At 30.7% G+C, this 26,415-nt stretch overlaps 2 protein-coding genes across 7 annotated transcripts in view; one reads left to right on the plus strand and one right to left on the minus strand.

Annotated features, from left to right (window-relative positions):
• Window positions 1–7,297: 7,297 nt before the first annotated feature.
• On the plus strand, window positions 7,298–15,296 carry LOC129913518 (serendipity locus protein H-1). Its single transcript, XM_055992247.1, has 4 exons — window positions 7,298–8,451; window positions 13,082–13,246; window positions 13,318–14,081; window positions 14,138–15,296. Exons 1-4 carry the CDS (start codon window positions 7,637–7,639, stop codon window positions 14,380–14,382), a joined length of 1,989 nt encoding a protein of 662 aa, XP_055848222.1. The 5' UTR covers window positions 7,298–7,636; the 3' UTR covers window positions 14,383–15,296.
• A 297-nt stretch (window positions 15,297–15,593) lies between these two features.
• The window catches only part of LOC129913519 (integrator complex subunit 11), a 33,821-nt gene continuing 22,999 nt past the window's right edge, over window positions 15,594–26,415 (minus strand). Inside the window, exons 3-4 of one of the 6 annotated variants that reach the window (XM_055992255.1) lie at window positions 18,661–19,010; window positions 18,449–18,581 (exon numbers count right to left, since the gene is read on the minus strand). In XM_055992255.1, coding sequence (XP_055848230.1) covers window positions 18,555–18,581; window positions 18,661–19,010 — 377 coding nt within the window. In that variant the 3' untranslated portion in view covers window positions 18,449–18,554. Of the gene's footprint in view, window positions 16,269–17,325; window positions 17,955–18,367; window positions 19,011–20,593; window positions 21,229–25,476; window positions 26,132–26,415 lie in introns of those variants that run through there. The other 5 variants (XM_055992252.1, XM_055992253.1, XM_055992254.1 and 2 more) reach the window with 5 other exon arrangements.

A 26,415-nucleotide genomic window follows, 5' to 3' on the forward strand; every position in this document is an offset into this window, starting at 1 on the left:
AAGATTGTTGAACAAATATATGTATAAAATCCCAACTAACAATTTCGATGTTATAACGATGGTGAGAAGCTTCTTGTCATGACTAATTTCACACCTAAAAGACTCATATAACCCTGTTTATCATCAAAAAGGCCCCCTTATGAAAAGTGCAATGAAATACTGCTGTAAAGTTTCTCATCAGTAGCCGAAAGTGGTATTCGATCCTATAGGTGTGAGCAGAAGTACACTATAAGATTACTGTAAAGTTTGTCATCAACAAACGAAAGTGGTGGAGGAGAAATAAAAAGTGAGGTTGGATATAAAAGGAGGGGAAATAAAAGGAGGAGAAATAAAAAGAAATTATTGATTTTTATTTAAGTATTAACTTATTTTTATAAACCAAGTTTATCTGAGGAGCTAGGTTGATACTTATAGTATAAAAGAGAAATACTTTAAGCTTTACACCAATTTTAACTGTTTTTATAGCCTGTTTTCACTAGAGCAAATGAGATGATTTCGATCAAATTTGCCAAATGAGGTTCGAAATGAGATAATTTCCCATACAAATTTCAAATTTGAAATGAGATAATTATCATCTCATTTCGACGAAATTAGCTAGGAAATTAAGTCAAATCGCCTGAACGCACATAAAACTTCATTGTGAATAGGTCACAATCATGAAACGTCAGTCAACCTAAAAAAAAACATTATAGCCTGTTTTCACTACACCCCAAATGAGGTAATTTAGCAAATTAGCAAAAAAGTGTTTTCACTACAAATTATCTCATTTGGACTGACAAGAAGTGTCAACACTCAAATTTGAATTTGACGTGTCAGACACATTTAAATGTTTAATTAATCAAAGAATTAATAAAATATTAAAATGGAATAATCCAAAGAGGTTCTGGATAAAGGTTTGTACTTTCTCTAATAACTATATAAAATATGTTTATCATTTATATGCATTAGAGTGACCGCAACTCCCATAGAAAAAATTTTTTGTCGAATTTTTTTCGGGGTAACCCCTTTAAATGTTCCGCCTTTGCAGATTTTTAGATAGCCAAAATTTCAGCTCGATTGGATAAGTCTAAATGGTGCCGACACTCGCTCAAAGTATCAAAAATCTCTGTTTTTCACTGTTTTTCGCAGAAAATTAGCTCTAGCTTCCAAACAGAGGGGGTTATTTTCACTTTTTATATATTAAATTAAAGGTAGTGTTGTTACACATAACTCAGATGCTTAATTTGTTTAGTTTTACTAAAAAAAACAAAATATTGTCATCAATTTAAATTTTCAGTACTTACCTCAAAAAGAGCTGAAGTGCAAACTCGATTTAAAATGAAACTTTCTATGTTATAGAAAGGTATCTAATCGAAATGCTTTTCGTATAATATATAATAATATATAATAATTTTTTCACAAAAAAAAAAAAACACTAATTATAATTAATTCATCTATCTAAGAACTGAAAGTACTATGATGCTAGCGTTCTTTAAACTCTATTAATAATAGATTTTAATTTATTGTTAATTCTTATAAATAAATAAATAAATAAATATAATAATTTTATCAACAATAGAGGCACAGAGTAAAATTGACTGAAAAAAAAAGAGCACCCATTGGGGGTTGAACCCGCTATGTTTTTTTTTTATAGAAAAAAAATAAAATGCAGTTGTAAAATACATATTTGTTGTTTTTTTATGAAGTTTAAGCTTCACGAGTCGTTTCGTTGGTAGTTCAATAATTTTATTAAAATAAACTCGCGCTTTTTGCTAATTTTACTTTGTATGTAAAATAAATTAACTTAAAATAAAATGTGAGTATTAATTCTGTTGCGTTTTTGTTTTGATATTAAAAGAAGTTTTAACAATTTTAAGTGTTTTCAGCCGATTGAAAATAGACACAAGTTTTCTCAAAGCACCTCCAAATCTTTTGCCCAGAAACCCGCATTTTAAAGAAGGCTTTAAAAAAGTGCAATCACTTAAAGTCGTAAATGACATGACAGAAAGAGGAGTCAAATTAATAACCAACATTCATTAATTTTTTTGTTAAAACAGTTAAAAAAAAAGTTTCATTTTAAATCGAGTTTTCACTTCAGCTCTTTTTGAGGTAAATAATGAAAATTTAAATTGATGACAATACTTTGTTTTTTTTAGTAAAACTAAACAAACTTAGCATCTGAGTTATGTGTAACAACACAACCTTTAATTTAATATATAAAAAGTGAAAATAACCCGCTCTGTTTGGAAGCTAGAGCTAATTTACTGCGAAAAACAGTGAAAAAACAGAGATTTTTGATACTTTGAGCGAGTGTCGGCACCATTTAGACTTATCCAATCGAGCTGAAATTTTGGCTATCTAAAAATCTGCAAAGGCAGAACATTTTATAGGGTTCCCCCGACCAAATTTCGAAAATCGATTTCTTGCGGTCACTCTAATATGCATATAAACTTCCAGCCTTTTCTTCTTCATTATTCTGACTTTCTGAGCATTTGCAATCTCGCTGTCGAAGGGAAAGAGAAATCATTACCTACCCAACATTTGGTAATTGTGGCATTATACCGTTTACCCAACCTCGGACATGATTATGGAGCAGGTTGATGCAGATACTCTTGCAAAGGTGAGTTTGGAATGGAAAATATGTAAGACTCAGTCTAATCTTTGTCTTACTCTTCAGCTCGAGACAGCATTAACCAACATCAAACCAGAAAACAAAATGATGCCGTCCCGCTGCTCCAAAACTTTGGCAAAGATCATCAATGCCAGTGAGGACAGACTTTCCTTGGTTATTGGGCTCGATTCCCGCAAGACCAGAAAACACTTTTAAACTTTGAATGCTCCTCTTTTAATGAATAAAAACAAAAACAATTTTTTCGTATTTCTTTTTTACGTATAATTAACTTTTTCTCTTTTGGACAAAAAACTATTCAACTAAGTTCCAAATCTTAATGTTTCTATCGTCACTACACGACAGCAATTGACCAGCTACTGAAGGATTCCATTTCACACAGTTGACGTCTTGCAGATACGCTTTGTTCACAGCAGTGACCAGCAAAAATGTTGGTCGTTCTTTGATGAACCTTCGTCTTCCTTGAAAATGTAGATGTAATCATCCACACGCCGTTGCTTCCCCGGTCTGATGGCACCAACTTATGTCATAAACCGCTCGTGTGTGTTCCCCAGAAATGGTGCACACGGTTTCGTTGTCAGGTGTATGGACGTCCTTCGTTGCCAGGCAGGTATGCCAGCCAGATCTGGATGGTTTTGTCATCGGAGTAGGAAGCCAGTCGTATACCGAGAGATACAGAAAAGAGTGTTATTCGTAGCCTTCAAACAAAAGTTGAGCATTTCTTTTTTCATCCTGTAAATTAATATATAAAAAGGATAAATATTAGGTATATTGAGAGAGAAAATTTGCATTTATATTCTTACATCAATTTTTGCTTAGGTTGAATCATTTGCCAAACAACAGTTTTCTTCAATTTCTTCAAAAAATTCCCGAATATTGAGGAATTTGAGGTTCCTTTGGTGGCACTACGATCTGGCATAGTTATTTCGGAATTATAAGAACTTTTATTTACCGACGCGACACAAAATATACACAATTAATTTTACCGCTATGTGCTATGTTTTTTTTTTATTTTTTTTAGATTGATGTTTGGTAAAAATTCATAATTGTGACCTATTCACAATGAAATTTTATGAGCGTTCAGGCGATTTGACTTAATTTCCTAGCTAATTTCGTTGAAATGAGATGATAATTATCTCATTTCAAATTTGAAATTTGTATGGGAAATCATCTCATTTCGAGACTCATTTGGCAAATTTGATCGAAATCATCTCATTTGCTCTAGTGAAAACAGGCTATTACGGTAAAATAATTTCAATTTGTTTATTTCGCGTCGGTTCGGCAAATAAAAATAAAATTACAAAAAGAAAACATTAAAAAAAAACTAATACTTCATTAAATTTTGCTAAAAAAGCTAGACGTGGCCGAGCACATTAAATAGAAGTCGAACCTATCCGATATCGTGCCAAGGATACGTCGCGTCTTTATTAATTCTAAAATTAATGAAAATTGAATCCAACTACGATGATGCCCCAAGCCCATGAGACTGTTCCCACTTGCAAGCTGTCCCACATGAAGTCCCACAATCCGTATTCTACCAAGAACAATAGGTGTGTTTTTTATTACAACCGGTCTTAACTTGACAAAAAAAGCGCAGTCTGGGCTAAGCAATTTACATGTTAAATACAACAACACCTTAGCCCCTTGGGCTTAGTTGTTTAGCCCGGAGATTTCTCTGGGCTTAACTTTTTGAAGAGTTTTAAATCTGTGCTACCAAACTAATTTTTTCATAAATTGTTTAGAATTTGTTTAAAAACGTGAAAACTCACGTTTGGAAGGACAAAATGTATTAAAATAGTTTTGCTAGCATACATTTTTGTATCTCTTTGTAAAACATATATGTAAAATACAAGAAAATGACGAAAGCGAAAAATATGACAACTCTAAATTTTTGTTGTGTCTGCTGTTTTCGGAACATTCAATATACAGTGCTGCCAAGATTTCAGGTTAAGCCCCGATGCGTTTTGTTTGTCCAGTTAAGACCGGTGGTAATAAAAAACACACCTAATATAACATTTAAAAATCAAATGCATAAGGTAAGGAGTTTGATTTAATTGAAAAAGGGTTTTGTTGACGTGCGTTTTCAGGTAAAAGGCGTCCTTCCCGGCAAGGAAAAGGAGAAAATTGGACTTAAACCAGCGGCTAACTAGTCTATAGTATCGGCTCCTCCTCAGCAATCAAATGTGCATCAAAGCTTTATCAATTCTCAGCTGAAAAGAAAATCTGGACCCCCATTTACAGTCGAATATGCAACCTAATTCAATCCTCTGCTGCCGGTTATGATGATGCAAATGTGTCCACCCCCAATGAAGCTTTATAAAAATGAACATTTGAATAAAAATTAATACTCAATTGTGTTTATTAAGAAATTTCTTTGATACATTTTGGCCACTATTTGGACACCACACGAAGGGAAATACAATTTGTGTTCGTTCCAGTGAATAGTTAGATATGTTACGATGCTACCATTTAAAATGCATGTTAAAACTACACTTTGCAGCCACTGGTGCACTGTGAAATGTTTTCTATTGTTTCATACTGTAGGGTAAAAAAAACCACAATGTTGGCCTCGAGATCGTAAAAGCTGAAAGAATTTAATATGTATTCTTTAAATGTGATAAGTTTGAAAAAAGAAATACTAACCTTTATCCCGAACTGCTTTGGATTGATCATTTGGGTCCCTGACCAAATAGTCGAAAAAAAACCATTTTAAGTCACTTCCATTTCCGTCGGCTTTTGCATCTAATACTACGTTTCCACCTGACCTAAATCCGAGATTTAGCTAAGTAGATTTAGAATAAATCTCGAGATTTATTCTAAATCTACTTCGCTAAATGGTGGATATGGGTTCACCTACCCTAAAACCAAGATTTTCAACTACCCTCAAACCGAGATTTAGAATAAATCTCGAGATTTAAGCTAAATCTACTTAGCTAAATCTCGGATTTAGCGTATGTGGAAACATAGTATAACTCTCTTCCTTAGCTTTCTATGGTTTTTGCGCTTGTAAAATTATTTATGGTAGGGGCTGAGCATATTATAATAATATTATTTTCCATTTTTCATATTTGTTTTGTTTTTGAAAAATTTTCAATTTGTTTTTTTTTTATTCACTAATTTTACCAAATGTCACATTTCAGGGTTGACACTTCTTGTCAGTCCAAATGAGATAATTTGTAGTGAAAACACTTTTTTGGTAATTTGCTAAATTACCTCATTTGGGGTGAAGTGAAAACAGGCTATTATATTTTATTTTAAACTATTTAACACAAAAAATAATTACAATAACGCACTTGAGAATTTGTAGGTGTGAATAAAAATCAAACACTTTCCAACTAACATTATTATATTATGACACTGTAAGCACTTCCCAACATCATTATAGTGTGACACTAAACAGAAGTCCAGCGAAGCTTTATACAATGCTTACAGAGAATTTTTCATCGCACCTATAATCCCACTATAAGATACTCCTAAGAAATTTCTTAGGAGTATAAATATCAGCGTTTACTGATAATTTTTTACAGTGGGTAGTATACCAGTTTTATAGGTGCGAATAGCCCTTTGGGCTCGAAACCCGAAAGCAAAAATGTTAGTTGGGATTACCAAAATTTTTTTCGAAAAATTAGAAATAAAAATAAAAAAGTTTCTACGTTTGATTTTAAAAATATCGAAAAAAAAAAATCAATATGGCTACCTTCAAATGCTTATAACACAAGAAAGGCGCGCGCAACCATTTTTTTTGAATCCATCATTGATGTAATGGCCATACCACCACGGAGTTAAAAAAAAAAAACATGAGCACTGCACATTTTTGACAGACAGCTGCCAAAGTGTATGTACAGTGGTGCCAAACATTTGGACGGATTTCAAATCCCGATAAACAAAAAAACACATCTATTTACCCCATTTGTATGGCGATTTGAATCCGAATTGAATCAGGACTAAGGTCTTTATATACCTAAATCGAATTGAATCCGGATTTGTCGATCCGATCCGACTCGGGGAGCTGAATCGAATCGAAAATATGCATATATACCTAACGAATTGAATACTCGAGATATAATTTATGGTGGAAATTGTGTGTGATTGTCGTCTTATTTGCAAATTCACTGTATGTATGTACTATGATATCTAGTTTTACTTGCACTTTGTTTTTGGTTAGGTTTTTCTATTTTACTGCAAATATATTTAAAAGAAAAATTGTGTTTTCGATTCTATTTCAATTCGATTCCTCGATCTGGTATAGTCATATACCTGGATCGAAATTTCAATTCAGATTCAATTCGCTCTTTAAATCGGTCATACAAACGGGATAATTGTTAAAAAAATTAGTTGTGTGTGTGGTTTATCCTGTTTTTGTGGGTTTTTTCGTCGGTAATTTATAAGTGAAAAAATTGACAAGGTCTCAAATTTTGTCAAATTTGACGATCAAATTTTGACAACGTGCAGAAGATATTACCTTATTTTGTAAACTTTTAACGTTTGGGCACAACACTGTGTAGCCACCGCCTTAAAAAAAAATCTCACCATTTTTTTTTATAAAAAAAAATTTTAAGTTTGAGAAGTTCTGATGCTGCTCTCAAAATAGTAGCTCAAATTTTCCCATTTTGTTCCATATTTCCATTTCATCCCGATCAACATGGCCGCCAAAATTTTCCCATCTATCAAAAAACACCGAAAAACCGAAAAAACAACAATGGCGTATCGAGTAAACAAAGCGTCGTTTTGTCATTGTCCTTGATTTTTTTTATTAATAATATTCCCTAAAAAGTTTAGTGAAAAACTTTTCAATTTATTAATAAAATTCTTCTTCACACTATCACCTATAGAATAAAACTAAATTTTGTGATATAAAAACTGTGTGTGATAAAGAAATTCAATATAAACAAAAATTTTGTTCGCGCCTCCTCACTGCATACATATAACCTCTCTTCTTTCTTATTTTTTTTTTTTGTTTTATTTCATATATTTTTCAATAAATCTACTTTAATTAACTTAATCGCTAAAATCCGATCCACTCTAAAAATGAGGGACGAGGGCATCCTAAACAAAACTACGTCCTCCTCAATTTCCTCCTCCTCTTCCACCAACAACGACGAGATCTTAACGTCGCTTTTAAAGATCAATAATTTCGATAATAGCATCAAAGATGAATCTTTAGACATCAATTTGTCGGCATGTGTAACCATTTCCACCGATCCGACAATAATCTGCAACAATAGTGTCTCCTCTGACTTTTGGAAGGTTTTTGATGAAAGTGCTCAAGCCGATGAAACTGGCAGCCTTTCAAATCGATCGACAGCGGTGGAGGAAATCAGTTTTGTTAGTCTTTTACCTCCACCGCCACTTGGTTCCGAGCAGCATCAAAAATCATTAACTGGATGGGAAAGTGATGTGTTGCCTTCGTCGATTTTGCCATCGCCCACAAAAAAGAAACACAACAAAAGTCGCAAACAAACGACGACGAAACAACAGCAATCACATAAAATTGATGAGGATAATGCACAACGACGGGCTCTTCCCATTACACACGATGAGTCCCCTCTTCCGATCTCAAATAATAGTTTTAAGGGTAATTTTCCAATAGCTCCTGAATCTAAATTGGAGAATTCTTCTTTGGCGCCAACGACGGAGTACAAATTCAAATGTGAACATTGTCGAATTGTATTGAATGGTTTAGAAGAATTTACTAAACACGAAGCTTCACATAAAATTCTTATTAAATGCAACGAATGTGATCGTGAATTTGCCAACGAAAGTGGTTTAAAGAAACATGTTAAGAGTCATCGAGAAGACTCGAGGAAGGATGGTTGGAAAAAGTGTCCAGATTGTGGCAAGTGGTAAGTAAAACTATTATCAAATTAACGACTTTATTGGTAGATTGTTTTTATATGGTTATGATCTTATTCACTTCTAAATAACTCCTTGGCTTTACTGCAAAAAGTTTTTAATGTGTTTCCGGTGGTATATTATCTCAATACTCTTTTAACTGTATTAGAATATCCCTCGAATTCCTCCCACAAGAGCCCATTATGGCCATAATACCTATTTATTTTTATCAAACCAAAAATCTTTTAACATTTTGCATTTCTCCGTCAGTCGGATACTGACTTCCTATTCGACTTGAAGACAATTGTCCCCAAGCATAAGCAATTTACTTCCATGCTAATGATTCGGACTCTTTCAATCAGGTTGTATCTCCGTATTATCGCCATCAATTCCAACATGGAATCATGGTTTGGACGAACTCGCCAAACAAGGAACAATCACTCCTCTACAACCAGAAAGGAACAAAATATGTATGTAAACTTATCCTAAAGCAGGGCACTTTAAAGAAAACCAACCTTAGATGAACTCAGAGTAATACTTGCCTAGCAACTAAACAAATATGTCCTTGTATAGACTTTAAACGTTCAAAGGGATTGTTGAATTTAAACAGAATGCATATTAGCTCCACCATTGGCTCCACCATTGTACAGGACACTTGGGGCTGCCAGACGTCCCGATTTCGCCGGGACAGTCCCGATATTTAGACCCTGTCCCAATATTTGTCCCGATTTAGAATGTCTCGATTTTGTCCGGACATTCCGTTTCTTAATCAGTCTTTTTTCGAAACCTTTAGGGAGAAAAATAAAATGCACGACTGGGTCGCACGAACTTGCTCTTAGAGTTAAAGTTGCTTAAATTTTTAAGACTTTTATATAGAAATTTGGAAAAAAAAATAAAATTTGTTTTTAAAAAAAAATAATATAAAATCTGGAATTAAATTGCCCTCCAAAACAAGTATGCAGTTTCGATTGATATATTAAGATGCATTTTTAGAAAAAAAATTTTCAAAATCGTTAGAGCCGTTTTTTAAAAATCTAATTTTTTATAAATAATTTTTTGGAAAAAAAGTTTTAAAATAAAATTGGTATGCCATTCTGTAGAAATCACTAATCAACATCTAAAAACAAAATTTCAAAAAAAATCAATGTCCCGTTTTCGAAAATTTGATTTTTCAAAAAAAAATTTCAAATTTTTTTTTTAAATCCAAAAATTATTTTTTTCAAAATTTAATTTATGGCTTATATTTAAATTACACTTAGGAGCAAAAAAAACGGAATCAAATAAATTATTTATATTAAAAACAAAAATTGCAATGGATAAAATAATGTTTCTTCAAGTCTCATGGTCTCATTTAAAAGCTTGAATTTTTTTATTTTGAATTGTTGGTAAAAACATCAAAGTGCATACGATAGTATCATCGCTATCTGTCAATAAACTGCACTTCTTTTTTTTGTAAATGTTAAATTTTCTTGATACTCGCTGCTTCAATTTCAGTCTTTTTTTTCCTAACGTTACTATTGACTTTGTCTGTCAATAAATTCCACTTAGTTGAAATCGAAAAAGCAGTTTCGGAGATAATCGGATTTGAAAAAAACGGTTCTATGACAGGTACCGTTAATAATGATTTTCAAAAAAAAAATTTTTTATTGAAGGATAGACCTTAGCTTAAAACTAACATTTGAATTTTTAAACAAAATCGTTAGAGCCGTTTTCGGTATATGACAAGTACCGTTATTTTTGGTCCAAAAAAATTAATTCCAAAAACCCCTCTGGAGAGTCGCCAAATAACGCTACATACCAAGTTTGACATTAATCAGTCCATCCGTTTAGGCTGTAGCTACTTATACAGACAGACTGACAGACAGACGGACTTCCCACTTTTTTGGAATTGTCTACCATCGTAATGTCATGGAAAAATGTTATCTCAACTTTTTTTTTTGTACGAATGCATAACTTGATATACATACATATAGTACCTATATCGCAAGTAAAAATGAGACTCCTTAATGAATCACTGATTGTGTGTAACAGTTTAAATTATTTCCGCCATTCCAGGGGATTAAGATGTTTTGTATTTCAATGTCAATAGTATTTATTTTACCTTAAGATCTTCATTTAAATTTCTAAAACAAAATTGCAACGGTTTTAAGCGATCGGGAGCTAATGTTAAAATTCAATGAAACCTTAACGTAAGACTTTACCCTTAAAATGGATGAAAATGATTTTTTTCTGTTTACTCACACAAGAGAATTTAATAGTTAATTGTGTAAGTGAGATGTGGAACATAACAATTAAAATATATTCTTTCTTCTTTTTATTTTTTTCATTTTTAAAGAAATTTTAGCAGTCCTGACATTCATAAGAAACATTTATTTAAGACATTTTGTTATGTGTTGAAATTAATAAGCACGATAACTTTTGTAAGAGTTCAAAAATTTGAAATCTGTAAATGACAAAAGCTAAGGTAAAGGTTTTCTGAAATTACACCATTTCAGACAAAAAAAAACTTTTAAAACAATTTATTTTAATTCAAGCTTAAGGTCAAAAATAAAAAAATAGAATAAAAATGAGCCTGCATTAAAAATCAATTGTTTTAAATACAAGTCACTCAAATTATACAAGAAAAAAACTTTTAGATAGAATTCATTAATTCTCCAAAATTAGAAAACTGTTAAAAACATAAATTGGGACTTAGAACATTTACTAAAAGATCCATTAATAGACAGTTTTTAAGCGAGTACCCATCTACGATAAATGTGATTTTATTTAATGGATGAAGAATTTATTATTTTCAAATGAAGATTTTCAAAAAATGGAATTTTAACCAACTCATACTTTTGCAAGAAGTTCACAAAAATTTAGAAGTAAAAGCTTATAATCACTATGTAATTTTTTTTATAATTTTTTTTATTTTCGGGACATCAAAAAAATACATGAATTTTTGATGTCCCGATTTGTCCCGACTTTTGAGATCTGAAGTCCCGACATTAACAAAATCTTATCTGGCAGCCATAAGGACACTGTCTAATAAGTAGACACGCAAAAAGAATGAGCGTGTTCTCTAATGATTTCTGCAGAAGTTGCATGGATGAAAAAGAAGAGGAAACTGTTCAACATCTTCTGTGCACCTGCTCTGCTCTCTCAATTAGAAGTAAACTCCATCTAAGAGAATTCTTCTAGATCGCTATGTCAGCTATTACATGAAGCCTCAAGAGGCTTGACTCTTTTTTCTAATTTTCTTTTGATAATCATTCTGTGAGGCGCGTACTATTACACGATGCCTCTTGAGTCCAGGACTCAAATTTGACATTTGTCTTTTGATTTAAAATTTGTTGTTGTTGTATTGCACCAAGAAGCATAAAGAAATGAAAGAGAATGTTGAAGAAAGGAAAAGTGGAAAAAGAAACGTCAAAAAAGAGTCTCAGAATTCCCACCCACGACTCTCTGGTCGGATAATTTTTTGTTTCATCTTTTTTCTCTTTTGCACTCATTACGTTTGAAAAGAGGCGCGCCTCTTGAGGCTTCATGTAATAGCTGACTATCTAGTGAAAACGCACGTTAAAAGCCTATCCTTATTCATAAGAAGCTCCGGGTGGCTCTTCTAGTGAGTTCCTAACTTGCTAGTCTTTTGTGGTATCACAATGGATCCATAAGGGTCTAAGTGTGTCGGGTACTTTGCCTGACTTAACCTTTTATTGAACGAGAAATCCATATTATCACCATTAATTCCAACATAAAATAATGGTTCTTTCCCTAAATTTCTAGTAAAAGCTTCTCATTGAAGCGTTTCACTGTTTTTTATTTATTTCCTCATGTACCTTTTCCTTTGCTTTTTGTAGTTATCAGCCGATCGTCGTGTTCATTTGTAGTTATTTAGCTGATCTATGTAAAAGAATTTCAGCTGAAATGCACAGCTCCACCTAAAAAATCACATTTTTGTTTCCATCGGGCTATTATTATGTGAAGAAAACCGAAGAAAAAAAATGTCAGCTAAAATTAAGGCGATCTGCGTACAGACTTGGGCTGTACCTCCAAATTTCGATTTCTCTATCATCTTAATACATTGTTAGGTTGTAATCTCAAGTTCGAATCCTTAAGAATTATAAATTTGACCTATAATACCTTATATCGCAAGTAAAAATTCGTTCAAATGGAAGTAATCAAAAATTTATATACAAAAACGGAGCTTGCCTTAAAAAAAGTCGTAGAGAACCGTTTTTGAGAAAATCAAACTCTTCCTAAATTGGTACATATGGAAAGTACCGTTATTTTTTACTTGGTTATAGTATCCCATGTCCAACAAGAAAATATCACATAATTTTTTTCAAAACGAATTCATTTTCTAACTAGAAGTTTGGATAAGATTAAAATAATTTTATGACGATAAGCCCAACAATAATTTTTATGCTATTGTAAAACCGGAAACAAGCAGGACGATATTTTAGTCGTTTGAAAATTTCTTGGTATGCTACTCTATTCAACTTACAATACCCACTCATAAATGGTTATTGGAATCTTTTGAATATTGTAGGTAAAAGATCTATTTCACTTCACCCATTAGAATATTTTAAATATTTTGATATACCTAGAATATTAAATGTTCAATTTTTTGTTAAATGTCTCTCTATTATTTGTTTTTAGTTTAAAACTCGGAAGCATGTGGATGCACAGGAAAATCCATAGTGATAATAAAAAGTACGGCTGTGATATATGTGGCCAAAAATTTGTTCAAAAAATTAATCTTACCCATCATCAGAGAGTTCATACAGCAGAAAAACCTTACGAGTGTGCTGAATGTCCAAAAAGGTAATAAATACTAACAAAATAAATTTAAATTTTATGAATCTATGATTTATTTATTTTAAATTTTATTAAAGATTTCAAGAACGATCTCATTTACAACGCCATCAAAAATATCATGCCCAAACCCGTCCGTTTCGTTGTGAAAAATGTGGTAAAATGTACAAAACCGAACGTTGCCTCAAAGTTCACAATCTTGTGCATCTAGAACAGCGTCCATTTGCTTGCCAAGTATGCAACAAAAGTTTCATTAGCAACTCCAAGTTGAAGCAACACTCAAATATTCACACTGGCGAACGTCCCTTCAAATGCAATTACTGTACAAGAGATTTTACAAATTTCCCCAATTGGTTGAAACATACCCGTCGACGTCACAAGGTCGATCATAAAACTGGAGAACTTCTTGAGCATATGCCTTCCTATTGCTCAAAATCATCTGGAAAGAAATCCACAGCAGCAGCAGCCGGAGCTAATGCCGAAGGTAAACCAACAAGAAAGAAGAAGAAAGCCGACACGGCGGATCAGAATAAAATTGTAACGACAACATCACAACTGCAATCACAGCAACAACAACAACCACCACCTCCGCTGCCGCTACCAAAGTCTTCCCAATCATCACCCACCGTCCAGCTTATGAAAGCAAAAGTTAAACTTGAGGCGGACCCAGAACCGGCGGAAGTTCATACTAATACTAATTTTAGCGATTTGCACTCACTCAGCATAACTAGTGCCGAGGAATTGATTATGGAGCAGGCTCTTGAAATGGAAGAATTTTGTTTCTATAAATCGCAGCTAGATCAGTTTTGTATGCAAAAGGAATTTTCTGTGAAGAAGGAATTTGGTAAGAAAGATTTTATAATAAAAGTTAATCATTGCTAATATTTGTTGTTGTTTCAGAAAACAAAGCTTTGTGCTCAGTCGACTCCTCGCCGTTTTCATCGCCAGCCTCTGTCGAACTTCCCATCACATACAATATTCAGTCTCTTCCTTCGACCACAATATCGACAGCTGGAAGAAATACATCATCCGAATCTGCCACCTCTAACGCAATGCGCATACAAGTCTTCAAGAATCAAACTCTTCCGTCCGTCGATACTTTAATAAATGCCTGCTTCTTTAAGAGTGAGAATCAAAATATGTAAAAACAAAACAAATACTGTTTTTACGTCACACCTTAAAAAAGCCATTGTGTGTCCCACAAAATTCGATGACATTCGAGAACAAATCGAATCGAATCATTCGCCACAACTAAGACAGAAAATCATTTCAAAACAATTCATGTGATCACAAAGTAATTTAAATTTTTATTCTTTCTAAGGATTATAATGCGATTTTTTAGTAATATAAGTGTAAGTGTTTGGGTGTAAGGCTTGATTGAAAAAAAAAAAAAAAAATAAAAAACGATTATTATTATAAAATAAGCAAACTGAGTCTCTATGACGGTTGATTCTATAGATTTAAGCACAATTGAACATTATTTTATTTTATATTCCAATTGCGCGATATGACTATTTGTCATCTAAATGGGTAAAGATGCTAAGTCTTATATTGACAAATTTTGCAGGACAACAAAAGAAGAGATTAAAATACTATTACTTGGCATATTTGCTCATTTATCTGACGTTCAAATTCGTTTTATTTCACAAATATATTAAATATACGTTCAAAAGGTTAAAATAAAATTGGTTCCACTTAAATAAAAAAAAATAAATTTCACCTTCACAAAACAAAACACTTCCTTCTTCTCTTTAATGGCTAACTGGATTTATTTGTATAAGAAAAAGAAAAAAAAATATTACACTAAATATCCATGTGCCTTTAGCAGTAATAGTTCTTATTTAAACATAATCAAACAATTTGCCTTAAGACAAAAAAAAAATATTAAGAGCAATAAAAACAATAGAATGGCTAAAACAAAAGTTAACACAGACTTTATTTTAAATTTTGTTTTAATTTTAATATCGCAGTAAATGTTTGAATTTGAGTGTTTTAACCATTTATAATAATTATTATAGCAAGTTCTAGTGAAAACAAAAACAACTAAAAAATTGTTTTTAAACTTTTAAGAACAATCCCTGATTACTTATAATAAAGTTTCATTTTGTAATTTGGATGAATATGTGTTTATTGTGTTTTAATATGGATTTAAATTTAAATGGATTTGGTTTCTATAATTTTCGTGTTCTGGAGTAAATTAAGTTTCGTTTTCAATGTAAGATCTACAAGCAGTAGATAAATATTCCCGTTATTAGTTTTACGTAACTAGAGCAGTTTGCAGATTTTATAAAAAAAAATTATCAACTTTATTTAAGCTAATAACAAAAAGAAAACAAGTTTGCGGAACCAGCCAAGTACTAAATTTTTTACATTTCGTGGATTTTCATTTCACTTGTAGGTATTTCTTATACATTTTAACCTAAATTATCAAATATGTCAAGAATACACCGAGCTAGTTCGTCATCTTTATGTTTCCAGGCAATTACAATAACTCTTTCTGCAGGATCATTTTCATTAGAAACCAGTTTAATTTCAACACTTTCTATTTTTATCCTGAAATTCTGATCTATTTCAATATCCCTGCTTTTGAGCTTCTCTTTTAATATAATCAATAGTTTTTCTTCGGTTTTCAACTTTGAATCTGGATCCTCGAATTTAATTTCTGTGCAGAATGTTATTTTATGTATTAATTCCATTTTTTCCATTGTGATAGCTTCACTTAAATTTTTCATTACAATTCTATTTTTTTCCGTCACGTGTATAATTAAAATATTAGTTTTCTTAGTTAAAGCTGGTTTGAGACAACGAAACTTGTAGATATCTATGCCGCTTTTAAGCAAATTTAATTCATCCTCTGTTGGCATTTTTAATGTAGTTTCTATATAACAAGTATCGCCATTTGGAACAAAATAACATTCGCCTTTAATTTGTTCCATAATCTCTGATCGTAAAGCCTGGAGAATGTAAAGATTTTTATAATGCGTGAGAGCAATATTTTTTGGAGCAATTATTTTAATCAGTTGATTTAATCCTGTAATTGTAATTTTTTTATAATTCATCATTTAAAATCAATTTATCGCCTTCACCTTAATAATTTTCGAAAACATGGTCAGCAATAAGCAAACAAAAGTTTTACAATGGTAAAGTGCACATTGTTACACACAAAAATTAATGCAAATGTAAATCTATTCGTACTTCAAAATGAAATTTTGCAACAATTTCCTATTATTCAAGTCAAAGAAATAACACAAGTAAAATTTTCGAACTTTTTTAGAAGAACTTTGGTTAAATATTTCTTGTTATACCTACATTTGTTTTTAAGATTTCAGAATAAAAAAAATATTAGTAAGACTTTTTCCTTCCTTCCGTGTAATAAGAATAAACTCCGACTTAACTCAAAACTAATACTATTTCAGACAGCAGATGTGTACACACCCTTGGGGCAAGCAGGTTGGTGCCCCGAGTCCCCCAATTGAAGCCAGGGCAGGGCTCCGACTGGAGACAATGTAGAGAAGGAAACTTATTATAAAAAAAAGTTAAGAAGCAAAAAGATAAGACATTTGACATGAATCAATTCGGACACAAGAGAAACAAATTATATTCTTCAGTGTAATGCAAAATGCATTATATAATGCATTACTTGAATGGTCTTGAAGACCAACAAAAAATAGGTACATCTGGTGTTTAAAAAAAAAAGAGTGGCGTATACGTACTTTTTTTATTTTTTTCTTGCTTTCTATATAAAAATTTAGTCTTTTAGATTTTAGCTTCGGTCGGCCAAAATCAAGATCTCGATGCGTGGTTTAATCGTCTTTGTTTAGCAATAAACTTAAATTAGAACAAAGTTGAATCATGGGGCCCTAACGGCTGAGAAAGTCAAAACATAATGCATTATGTACTTATTATTAATTTATTAATAAGATTTCGCTATTTTTAATTATTGCTTTTTATATTATTTTTTTTTAAGATATAGGATTTGGCAGTTACAGCTCCAGTTTATATTTGAAAAATAAGATACAATTTTCTATGACTAAAATTAGGTCTTATCAAATAATTACTATAAATACGATCCAATGAAGGAAGTACGAAGGAAGTTTTTTTTGTCAACTCATATTTTTAAAAATATCTAAAATATACATGAATAGATCTTCATCATTATCTTTATAAGTCATGTGTACAATTGATTGTTCTTCACCCATTTCTTCTTTAATAAGTTTAACTTCAACACCTTCCACAGTAATTGTGCGATCGTTTCGTATCAGGACATTCCATCCGAATAATTTTCCTTTTAGAATTATAAACAATTTATTTATAGTTCCCCAATTTGGGTCAGGATCATAAAACTTTAATTTGATGCCATATATTATATCAAGTTTAGCTAGCCTAGGATCCATTGCTCTGAGTGCATCTTTGATGGTCATCTGAAATATACGATTATCTTTAATAATAAGCACTCCAGTCATTCTTGGGCGTCTATTCGGATTTGGTGCATGAGGAGAATATCGCATTGTTGTCTTATCTTGTTCCAAGAATAATTTGGCATTTGGCGGAATTTTTATTGGTGTTTTTACCAAACAAGGTTCACCCAATTCTGGAACAAAGCAATTAATTTTAAGACTATCCACGATTATGTTTTGCATGGCCCGCATCAAACAACGCTCACCATGAACCAACATTACGTTTATTGGTTCACACAGTGAAATGACTTCAATTATGCCTGGAAAAATTCATTTTAACTATTAATTTTTTTGATTTGGCCAATTTCTTGTAATTTATTTAAATTACCCGATAAAATGGATGAATAAAATTACATTGAACCGTACATTACCACCAACACCATAATACCGTAAACATCTGTATTTTTCGTTTACACTTACAAAAGCGAACTAGGTATAACTATATTCAAACTAGACCAGGCAATCAACTACACCAATGTACACAAAAATTGCCCTGAGCATGGTCAAAATTGCAACAGAACCTTTTTTAATTGGTTTTGGTTTAGATATAATTACTGAGCATATTAAAAATCCGAACATGGGAATTCGAAAGGATATCAGAACAGCAGTTTAATCCAGTTTTGTTTAAAAAAGAAAAAAAAAATGATCTTCCCAAATAAAACTACAAATAAGATCCAACAATGTTTTTATATGGTATTATTTTTATCAACTCATATTTTTAAGAATATCTACAATACACAAAAAGAGATCTTCATCCTTATCCATATAAGTTATGTGTAAAAGTGATTGTTCTTTACCCATTTCTTCTTTAATCAGTTTAACTTCAACACCTTCCACAGTAATTGTACGATCGTTTCGTATCAGGACATTCCATCCCAGTAATTTTCCTTTTAGAATAACAAACAATTTATTTATTGTTCCCCAATTCGGATCCGGATCATAAAACTGTAATTTGATGCCATATACCTTAAAACGATTAGCCTTAGGATCTAATATTGTCAGAGCATCTTCGATGATCATTGGAACTATATGGTTATTTCTAATAAGAAGCACTCCAGTCATTCTAGGACGTCTATTCGGTTGCGGCGCATGAGGACAATATCGGTTACTTGTTTTTTCTTGTTCCAGGAATAATTTGGCATTAAGTGGAATTTTTATTGGTATTTGTATACAGCAGGGTTCACCCAATTCTGGAACTAAGCATTCAATTTGTAGACTATTTGTGATAATATTTTGCATGGTCAGCATCAAATCACGCTCACCATGAACCAATATTACGTTTCTGGGTTCACACAATGATATGATTTCTATTATATCTGGAATAATTAATTTTACGATTTATTTCCCTGATTAGGTCTATTGTTTCTTTTAAATTATTTATGTAGCTTCCAAATTAAAGCGACAAAAAATTGACGTTGAACTAAACATTACAACTAACAACAAAGCAAAGCGAAAGCACAATTTGGAACAAAAATGAGCCAACGCAACGACACAAAATTTCATTTCGTGGCAGACGAACTTTAAGTAGTGAAAATTAACAAATTTACTTTGGAATTAACAAAAAATTTTATTACTGAGCGGGCACCATTCTTTTTACGAAGTGCATGGCGCATCTTTTAGAAAAGCAAAATTCTTTACTTTTTGAATAAGTTTCTTAATGAATAGTTTTCCTTTTTTCTTAAATCTCTTTACAAAAAATAACTATAAAAATTCTCACAAAAATTAACCCTTTAATATTTTTGATTGTTCTTAGTGTTCAAATTGTCCCCAACTTTTTGGCATGGAGGAAAATTTAAGGAAATAAGACAAAAAGTTTTTTCATTTTGATTGAGATTTTAAATTTCCATAAAGGAACTAGACCAAGAGATGATAGATCACATTATACATTAAGTTTAACACACACATGGGTTACTCTTATCAGTTTTAAAAATAACTAAATGCTTTTATTTATTTTTATTTAAATTCATTGATGTATTTCTTTCCTTTAACAATTTTAATCAAAAAAATAGTTAAATATAAGTTTTGCATATCTTCTATGTATTTGTACTTTATTTACTCTTTTAATCATTTGGTTTGCAATATATTAATAAGTAGTTCAAATAATAATTTTATTTAACCTTATTATGTACTTAATTATTTAACCTTTTTCTATATATCTTAGTTTCATTTAACTTAAAAACATAAATTTGTAATAATTTTGTTTAAGTTAATGCAAATCTGTGGTGTTTGGTAGAGAAGTGATAGTACTATTGAATATTGTAATTGGCAAAAAAAAATCAAAATAAAATAATTTTTATATTAAAACTAAAGCAATTTTAAACTTATTTTATATAAAAAAAATTTATGAACTTAGTTTAAAATTTAACCCAATCAAAAAAAATATTAACTAGTGTACTTAAATTTGAACATTTTTTTCACTGTCATTATTACCACTTGAACCATACCCTCGTGTTCTTATAAGGGTCAAAATCATTGAGGTTGGAAATTTCGAAATCCGAATTATAAAAATTCAAAAATTTCATGCTCAAATGTTCGGTATAGCCATCATGTATCTGTTTATAAATGGGACGAGCACAACAAAGTTGAGGTACTCTTTTTTCAATTTATTGCCAAACATCAAAACTAGTGGTGGTCATCTTAATTCTTGTTTGATTAATTTTTTTGTTAGAAGTATACAAATTTATAAATTATGTGTAAAAGTGGCTAAGAAAAATATGCCTAAAAATAATTGATTTTAATGTATTCTTAAGTCATTTGAATTAAAATTTTTCTACAATACAAATATTTCTCTACCTGCATGTCTTTTATTTTAATCGGTAAATTGGAAAAAAAACTTAAATTTAATGTTGTTTTGATAAAAAAAAAATGCTTAGAACTCAAATTTTCCACCTCCATGATTTTGACCCATACCTATATTTCAACCTAAATTATGAAATATATCAAGAATATACCGGCCAAGTCCTTCATTTCTATGTTTCCAGGAAACTAAAATAACTTTTTCTGCTGGATTATTTTCACTACAACCTAATTTAATTTCAACACTTTCTATTGTTATTTTGAAATCGTCGTCCATTTCAATATCCCAGCCTTTAATCTTCTCTTTAAATATAATCAAAAGTTTTTCTTCAGTTTTCAATTTTGAATCTGGATCCTCGAATTTAAATTCTGTGCAATATGATATTTTATACACTAATTCTATAGTTTCCATATCGAAAGCTTCAGTTATATTTTGCATTACAATTCGATTTTTTTGAGCAACGTGTATAATTAAAACATTTCTTTTTTTAGTTAAAACTGGTTTGAGACCCCGAAACTTGTAGATATCTGTACCATTTTTAAGCAAATTCAAGTCATCCTCTGTTGGCATTTTCAATCTAGTTTCTATAAAACAAGTATCGCCATCTGGAACAAAATAACATTCGCCTTTAATTCTTTCCATAATTTCTGAACGTAAGGCCTGGAGAATAGTAAGATTTTCATCATGCATGAGTGCAACATTTTTTGGCGCAATATTTTCAATAAGTTGATATAATCCTGTAATTGTAATTTGTTTTATTCATCATTTTGAATCAATTTGAAATCAATTTATTGCTTTCACCTTAATATTTTCGAAAACACCACCAGCATTAAGCGGACATAAGTTTTACAATGGTAAAGTGCACATTGTTACACACAAAAATTAATGCGAATGCAAATCTACTCGTACTTTAAAATGATATTTTGCAAAGTAGCTGCACTTATTTAGTTAAATATTCGTTTTTATACACTCATATTGTTGAGATTGCAAGACATTATAAAAGACTTTCATGCAAAATTAAGAATTTTTGAAACTACATTCCTGCTCAAAATTAACGCACACCTCTTTACTTGTAATTAGACCTTGTATATAATTTTAAATGGTTTAGTGTGAATTTTTTTGTGTTTGGTCATTGTAGGTAAGTCGAAAAAATGCTACTGTATTATCAACCAAAAAAAAGACAAACAAAATTTTACAATTCATGCTTTGAAAACTGATATTGAGATAATTTTTGTTTGTTATAGAAACATTCTTTCCAATAATTTTATTTAATAACTGGCATTGCCTTCCCTACCGCATATGACAACTTGCAGTTGTCTGTTCATTCCACGAATTAAGTTTTGAAAGTCTTGTAAAATATTTCCTGATTCTTCTTTCACTGTTGATAAAAACTCCTTGGAGGTGTATTTCGGTCGCAAAGGCAAAGTATGTTCTATTGACTTTAAATCTAGATTTCTGGAAGGTCAATCCAAACGTGGTATCCCTATACGGTCTTTGCGCATTTTAATATTTGATTTGTCATTTTTTTTAGTTTCTGAGCCTTGCATTATTATGGGTGCACAATGCACATATGTATAAAGGGTCACTGTGGCGTATGTGGAATTTTTGTTATTACAAAATCTTAACAGGTACAAAATCTGAAAATCGATCTATTCTTGAGTAATTCATCAGACGAATTAACATTTGTTGAAAATGCTCTTTTTATGTTAAAATATAGTATAGTGCAGTACTAAGAGCCAGTATAAATTATAGAAATCTGTGAAATGTGCGGTAAATCTATAAAATTAATCCGTATATTTCAATATGTTCTTTTTCTTTAAAAGATGAAGAATTCCACGACAAACATTTATGTAGTTCTTGTGATTGATGGAGTATTTGGATCAAACCCAATACATTTCTGCTCATTCACTTTTGCTTAGGGATTTAAAAAAAAAATTTTACTGAAATGAAATTTACGTTTTTTTTTCAGCTGAATCCTTGAATCCAAAAACGTATGTAGGTATAGGTAATATTGAATCGGTAAGAATTTCTTTTTTAAACAAAACTAAATTGTAAAAGCAGGTTTACAACCACTTAAAAATTTTCTTACAAAGTCGTTTTAATATAAAATTCATTTTTTTATAATTTTTTTTATACTTTATTGTTACTGAACTAAATTTTTAAAATAATAATTAAAGAAAATGTAAAATATTTATAAATTAAAGTTATAGGTTTTACGTTAATTGGTAATTGCACTTTATTTTTTTATTTTAAGTAGTAAAAATAATAAAAAAATACTTTCAGCATTAACACAAGGAAGACACTTTTACTTAAAATACTATTATGTCAAGATTTAAATCTTTAGACTAAGAGACAATGACAGATCATTCTTATACTAAGGCCATGTGTGAATTGGTTAAAGTTAAATATTGAGGTGAAAAGATACATTTTCAGCTGTCGAAAATGTATCCTCCACTGGGAGCTGATTAAATATTTTTCTTCAAAGGATACATTTTTGACGAAAGATTTTGTTTCTTTATTTACAGTTCTTGACCATTAAAAAAATGTATTTTTTGACAGTAATTTAAGTATAAGAAAGAATAAAAATTCGTAATTTTTACATTTTTTTAAATTTTGATTTATAAAATAAATTTTTCAAATATTATTACCTTAATATTGCATAATAATGTAAATTTTGCCGTTATTTTAGAATTTTATTTTTTGTAATTTTGAGTCCATATTTTTTTAGAAAATTCTAGGAATTATTTCGATTGTTTTGGTATTTATTAAATACGGTGGAATCAAATAAAATACTAGATTCGCTCATTAATAAGGCTGTGGAAATGGTAACGGAGTTACGAATAACAGAATTACGCCAACAGAGTTACGGCCGTCAAAGTTACGCGAAACCGAAGTTACGAAAAACTAGAGTTACGAATTCTAAAGTTATGTTAAGCTGTGACATGTGATTTTTGGGTTGGCAACAATTGCGAGGAACGATATGGAATTTCGGAAACATAAATAAGAGAATATCGATTCTCATTGGTTATTTTAATAGATTTTAACGAAAATGGGTGTGGTTTAATCTTTTTATGCAAAAAACAACCCCATTCCTTGTGTATTTACTTGACACAGGATAAGTTAAAAATCAAACAAAAATCCCACCTAATAAACAAAATTCTAATATACCTACATATACAGGGTGTCCCAAAAGTAATGGATCAAACGAAATATGCTGATTGGCCTACTTAAGGGCTTTCAGAATTTGGTAACTTGTTCATCGCAAATCCTTACGGTTTTTGATTTAATGCAATTCTTGTGAAATTTCAAAAAATCCCTACTTTGCAACAGTATTTTGCTTCCTGCGCCCATTATTGATTTTTGTTTTTTTAAATTCTTTTACAAAAACATTGCCAAATAATTAGGAACAATTAATTAATCAAAATATTTTTTATTCCATACGCCATTTCGCTGCAAATTAACTAACAGTTTCAAGTTTTATAAAAAATCAATTTCTAACTTTTGTTTGAGAGCAACACCGCAAAAGAAATTTGTACGGTGTGAGAATGGTTTATTATTTTAAAAAGTTGCCCTGTTATTGTAGTTTTCAAAAATGTATAAAAGTTTCCAAAGTTGCAGTTAGATCGCAAAATATTACAATTTGAATTCAACAAAACAGGGTTTTTCAGAATAAAAAACAACCAAAAATAAACAAATTTTCTCGAACTGTTATTTGTTTATTTTTCTTTGAACAAAAGCCTCTATTTTTGTTTGTAATTTTGCTCTGAAAAACCCTGTTTTGTTGAATTCAAATTTTAATATTTTGCGATCTAACTGCAACTTTGGAAACTTTTATACATTTTTGAAAACTACAATAACAGGGCAACTTTTTAAAATAATAAACCATTCTCACACCGTACATATTTTTTTTGCGGTGTTGATCTCAAATAAAAGTTAGAAATTGATTTTTTATAAAACTTAAAACTGTAAGTTAATTTGCAGCGAAATGGCATATGGAATAAAAAATATTTTGATTAATTAATTGTTCCTAATTATTTGGCAATGTTTTTGTAAAAGAATTTTAAAAAACAAAAATCAATAATGGGCACAGGAAGCAAAATACTGTTGCAAAGTAGGGATTTTTCGAAATTTCACAAGAATTGCATTAAATCAAAAACCGTAAGGATTTGCGATGAACAAGTTACCAAATTCTGAAAGCCCTTAAGTAGGCCAATCAGCATATTTCGTTTGATCCATTACTTTTGGGACACCCTGTATATTTGCCATATGGGCAGGTTTTTTGTGTCATACCTGCCCAACTATCATAATTTTATGTTTTTTTTTTTTTTTTTTGGTTCGTTAGAAGATTGTCACCCCAATTGCTACTGTCAACTATAGTTGATGTATATTAAAATTTAATAATTGAGTTTAAAAAGAAAACGAATTTCAGTATTTATCATCAATTAATACCTGACAATTGCAATAAGGATAACCTATCCAATCAAAATTTTACAAGATTAAATAGCGCTTTACTCATTTAGTTCTGACCAATGAGAAAAATGTTAATCTCTTGTTTGTATTTCCATAATTCCATATTGTTCCTCGCAATTGTTGCCAACCCAAAAATCACATATCATAGCTTAACATAACTCTGGTTTTTCGTAACTTCGGTTTCGCGTAACTTTGACGCTCGTAACTCTGTCGCCCGTAACTCTGGTATTCGTAACTTCGTCGGTTTCCCAAAGCTGTGGATTGGTCCCTGTTGTATTGCCTTCTATGGAAAAATTTATCTTTCTTGTGCTCTCATTTTAATGTTTTTTTTAGAGCATTTAGAAAAACAAATACATTCAAATAGGACATTATCATGAATTTAGAAAATGGATAGCCTCAAATCGTCTAACAGTTTTAAACAAATTAGGGAAATTAAGGTAGTGCTAGTTTTTACATGGAAAGTTTGAGTAAAAAAATTTTTTTCTCACATTTTATTAACAAATATTCTATGTCTAATAATATTTAATAATTTAAAGGATTTAATTTTCTTTTAACTTAAATTATATAATACTTCAATAATGTACATAGCAATATCTTCATCTTGATTGTTCCATGAAATCGAAATACACTTTTGTGAAGGGTCTTCTTCATCAGGCACCAGTTCTATTTTGACACTTTCAATGGTAACTTTTAAATCCTCGTCTATTTTTACATTCCATTCTTTAAGTTTTGTTTTAAACATAGTATAAATTTTATCTTCGGATTTTGATCTTGTATCGGGATCATCGAATTTATATTTTCCACAAAAAACTACGTCATCTTTTAACATACATATATCCTTGCAAGCTTCAATGACATTTATCATTATTATTCGATTTTCTTCTGCCACATGTATAGTAAAGATACTATTTCTTTTAATTGGGGTAGGTCTACAGCCTCGAGACTTACATGTATTTATTCCTTTTTTCAGCAAATCCAATGAGTCTTCTGTAGGAAGTTTAAGTCTTGTTTCTACAGTACAGGTATCGCCAGTCAAAAGCAAATGGACAACGACTTTATTTTGTTCTTTAATTTGTGAACACAAAACATCAAGGTTTTCATGAATAGTACGATATCTATGTGTAAGGATAACATTTTTCGGTGCACATTTTTGAATAAGTTGAATTATCCCTGGAATATAATTAGGAATAATCAATCACTCATAATTTTAAACTATTTTTTTTTAAGGTTAGCCCTCACCTTAACAATTGGTTAATCATTAAGCCTGGTCCATAAGTCCCACAGTAAACACAAACAAGGTTGGTATTAATTGTTTAGTTTATGTTTTTTTTTAGTATTATACAATGTTGAAATGTGTTAAAAGAAGTGTGTTTAATTTTAAATTATTTTGTACATTATACATTCATGCAAACTTAAATTTTAAGATTCCAAAAATAATTTTTTTCCTAACTTTT

Source organism: Episyrphus balteatus, chromosome 3 (assembly GCF_945859705.1).
Source record: "Episyrphus balteatus chromosome 3, idEpiBalt1.1, whole genome shotgun sequence".
NCBI classification, from domain to species: Eukaryota; Metazoa; Arthropoda; class Insecta; order Diptera; family Syrphidae; genus Episyrphus; species Episyrphus balteatus.

Bases quoted from the DNA above. Each gene is read 5' to 3' on its own strand.
- LOC129913518 (XM_055992247.1), top strand. From the start codon at position 7,637: ATGAGGGACGAGGGCATCCTAAACAAAACTACGTCCTCCTCAATTTCC. The intron at 13,247-13,317 runs GTAATAAATACT...ATTTTATTAAAG, and splicing joins TGTGCTGAATGTCCAAAAAG to ATTTCAAGAACGATCTCATT. The intron at 14,082-14,137 runs GTAAGAAAGATT...TTGTTGTTTCAG, and splicing joins TTCTGTGAAGAAGGAATTTG to AAAACAAAGCTTTGTGCTCA.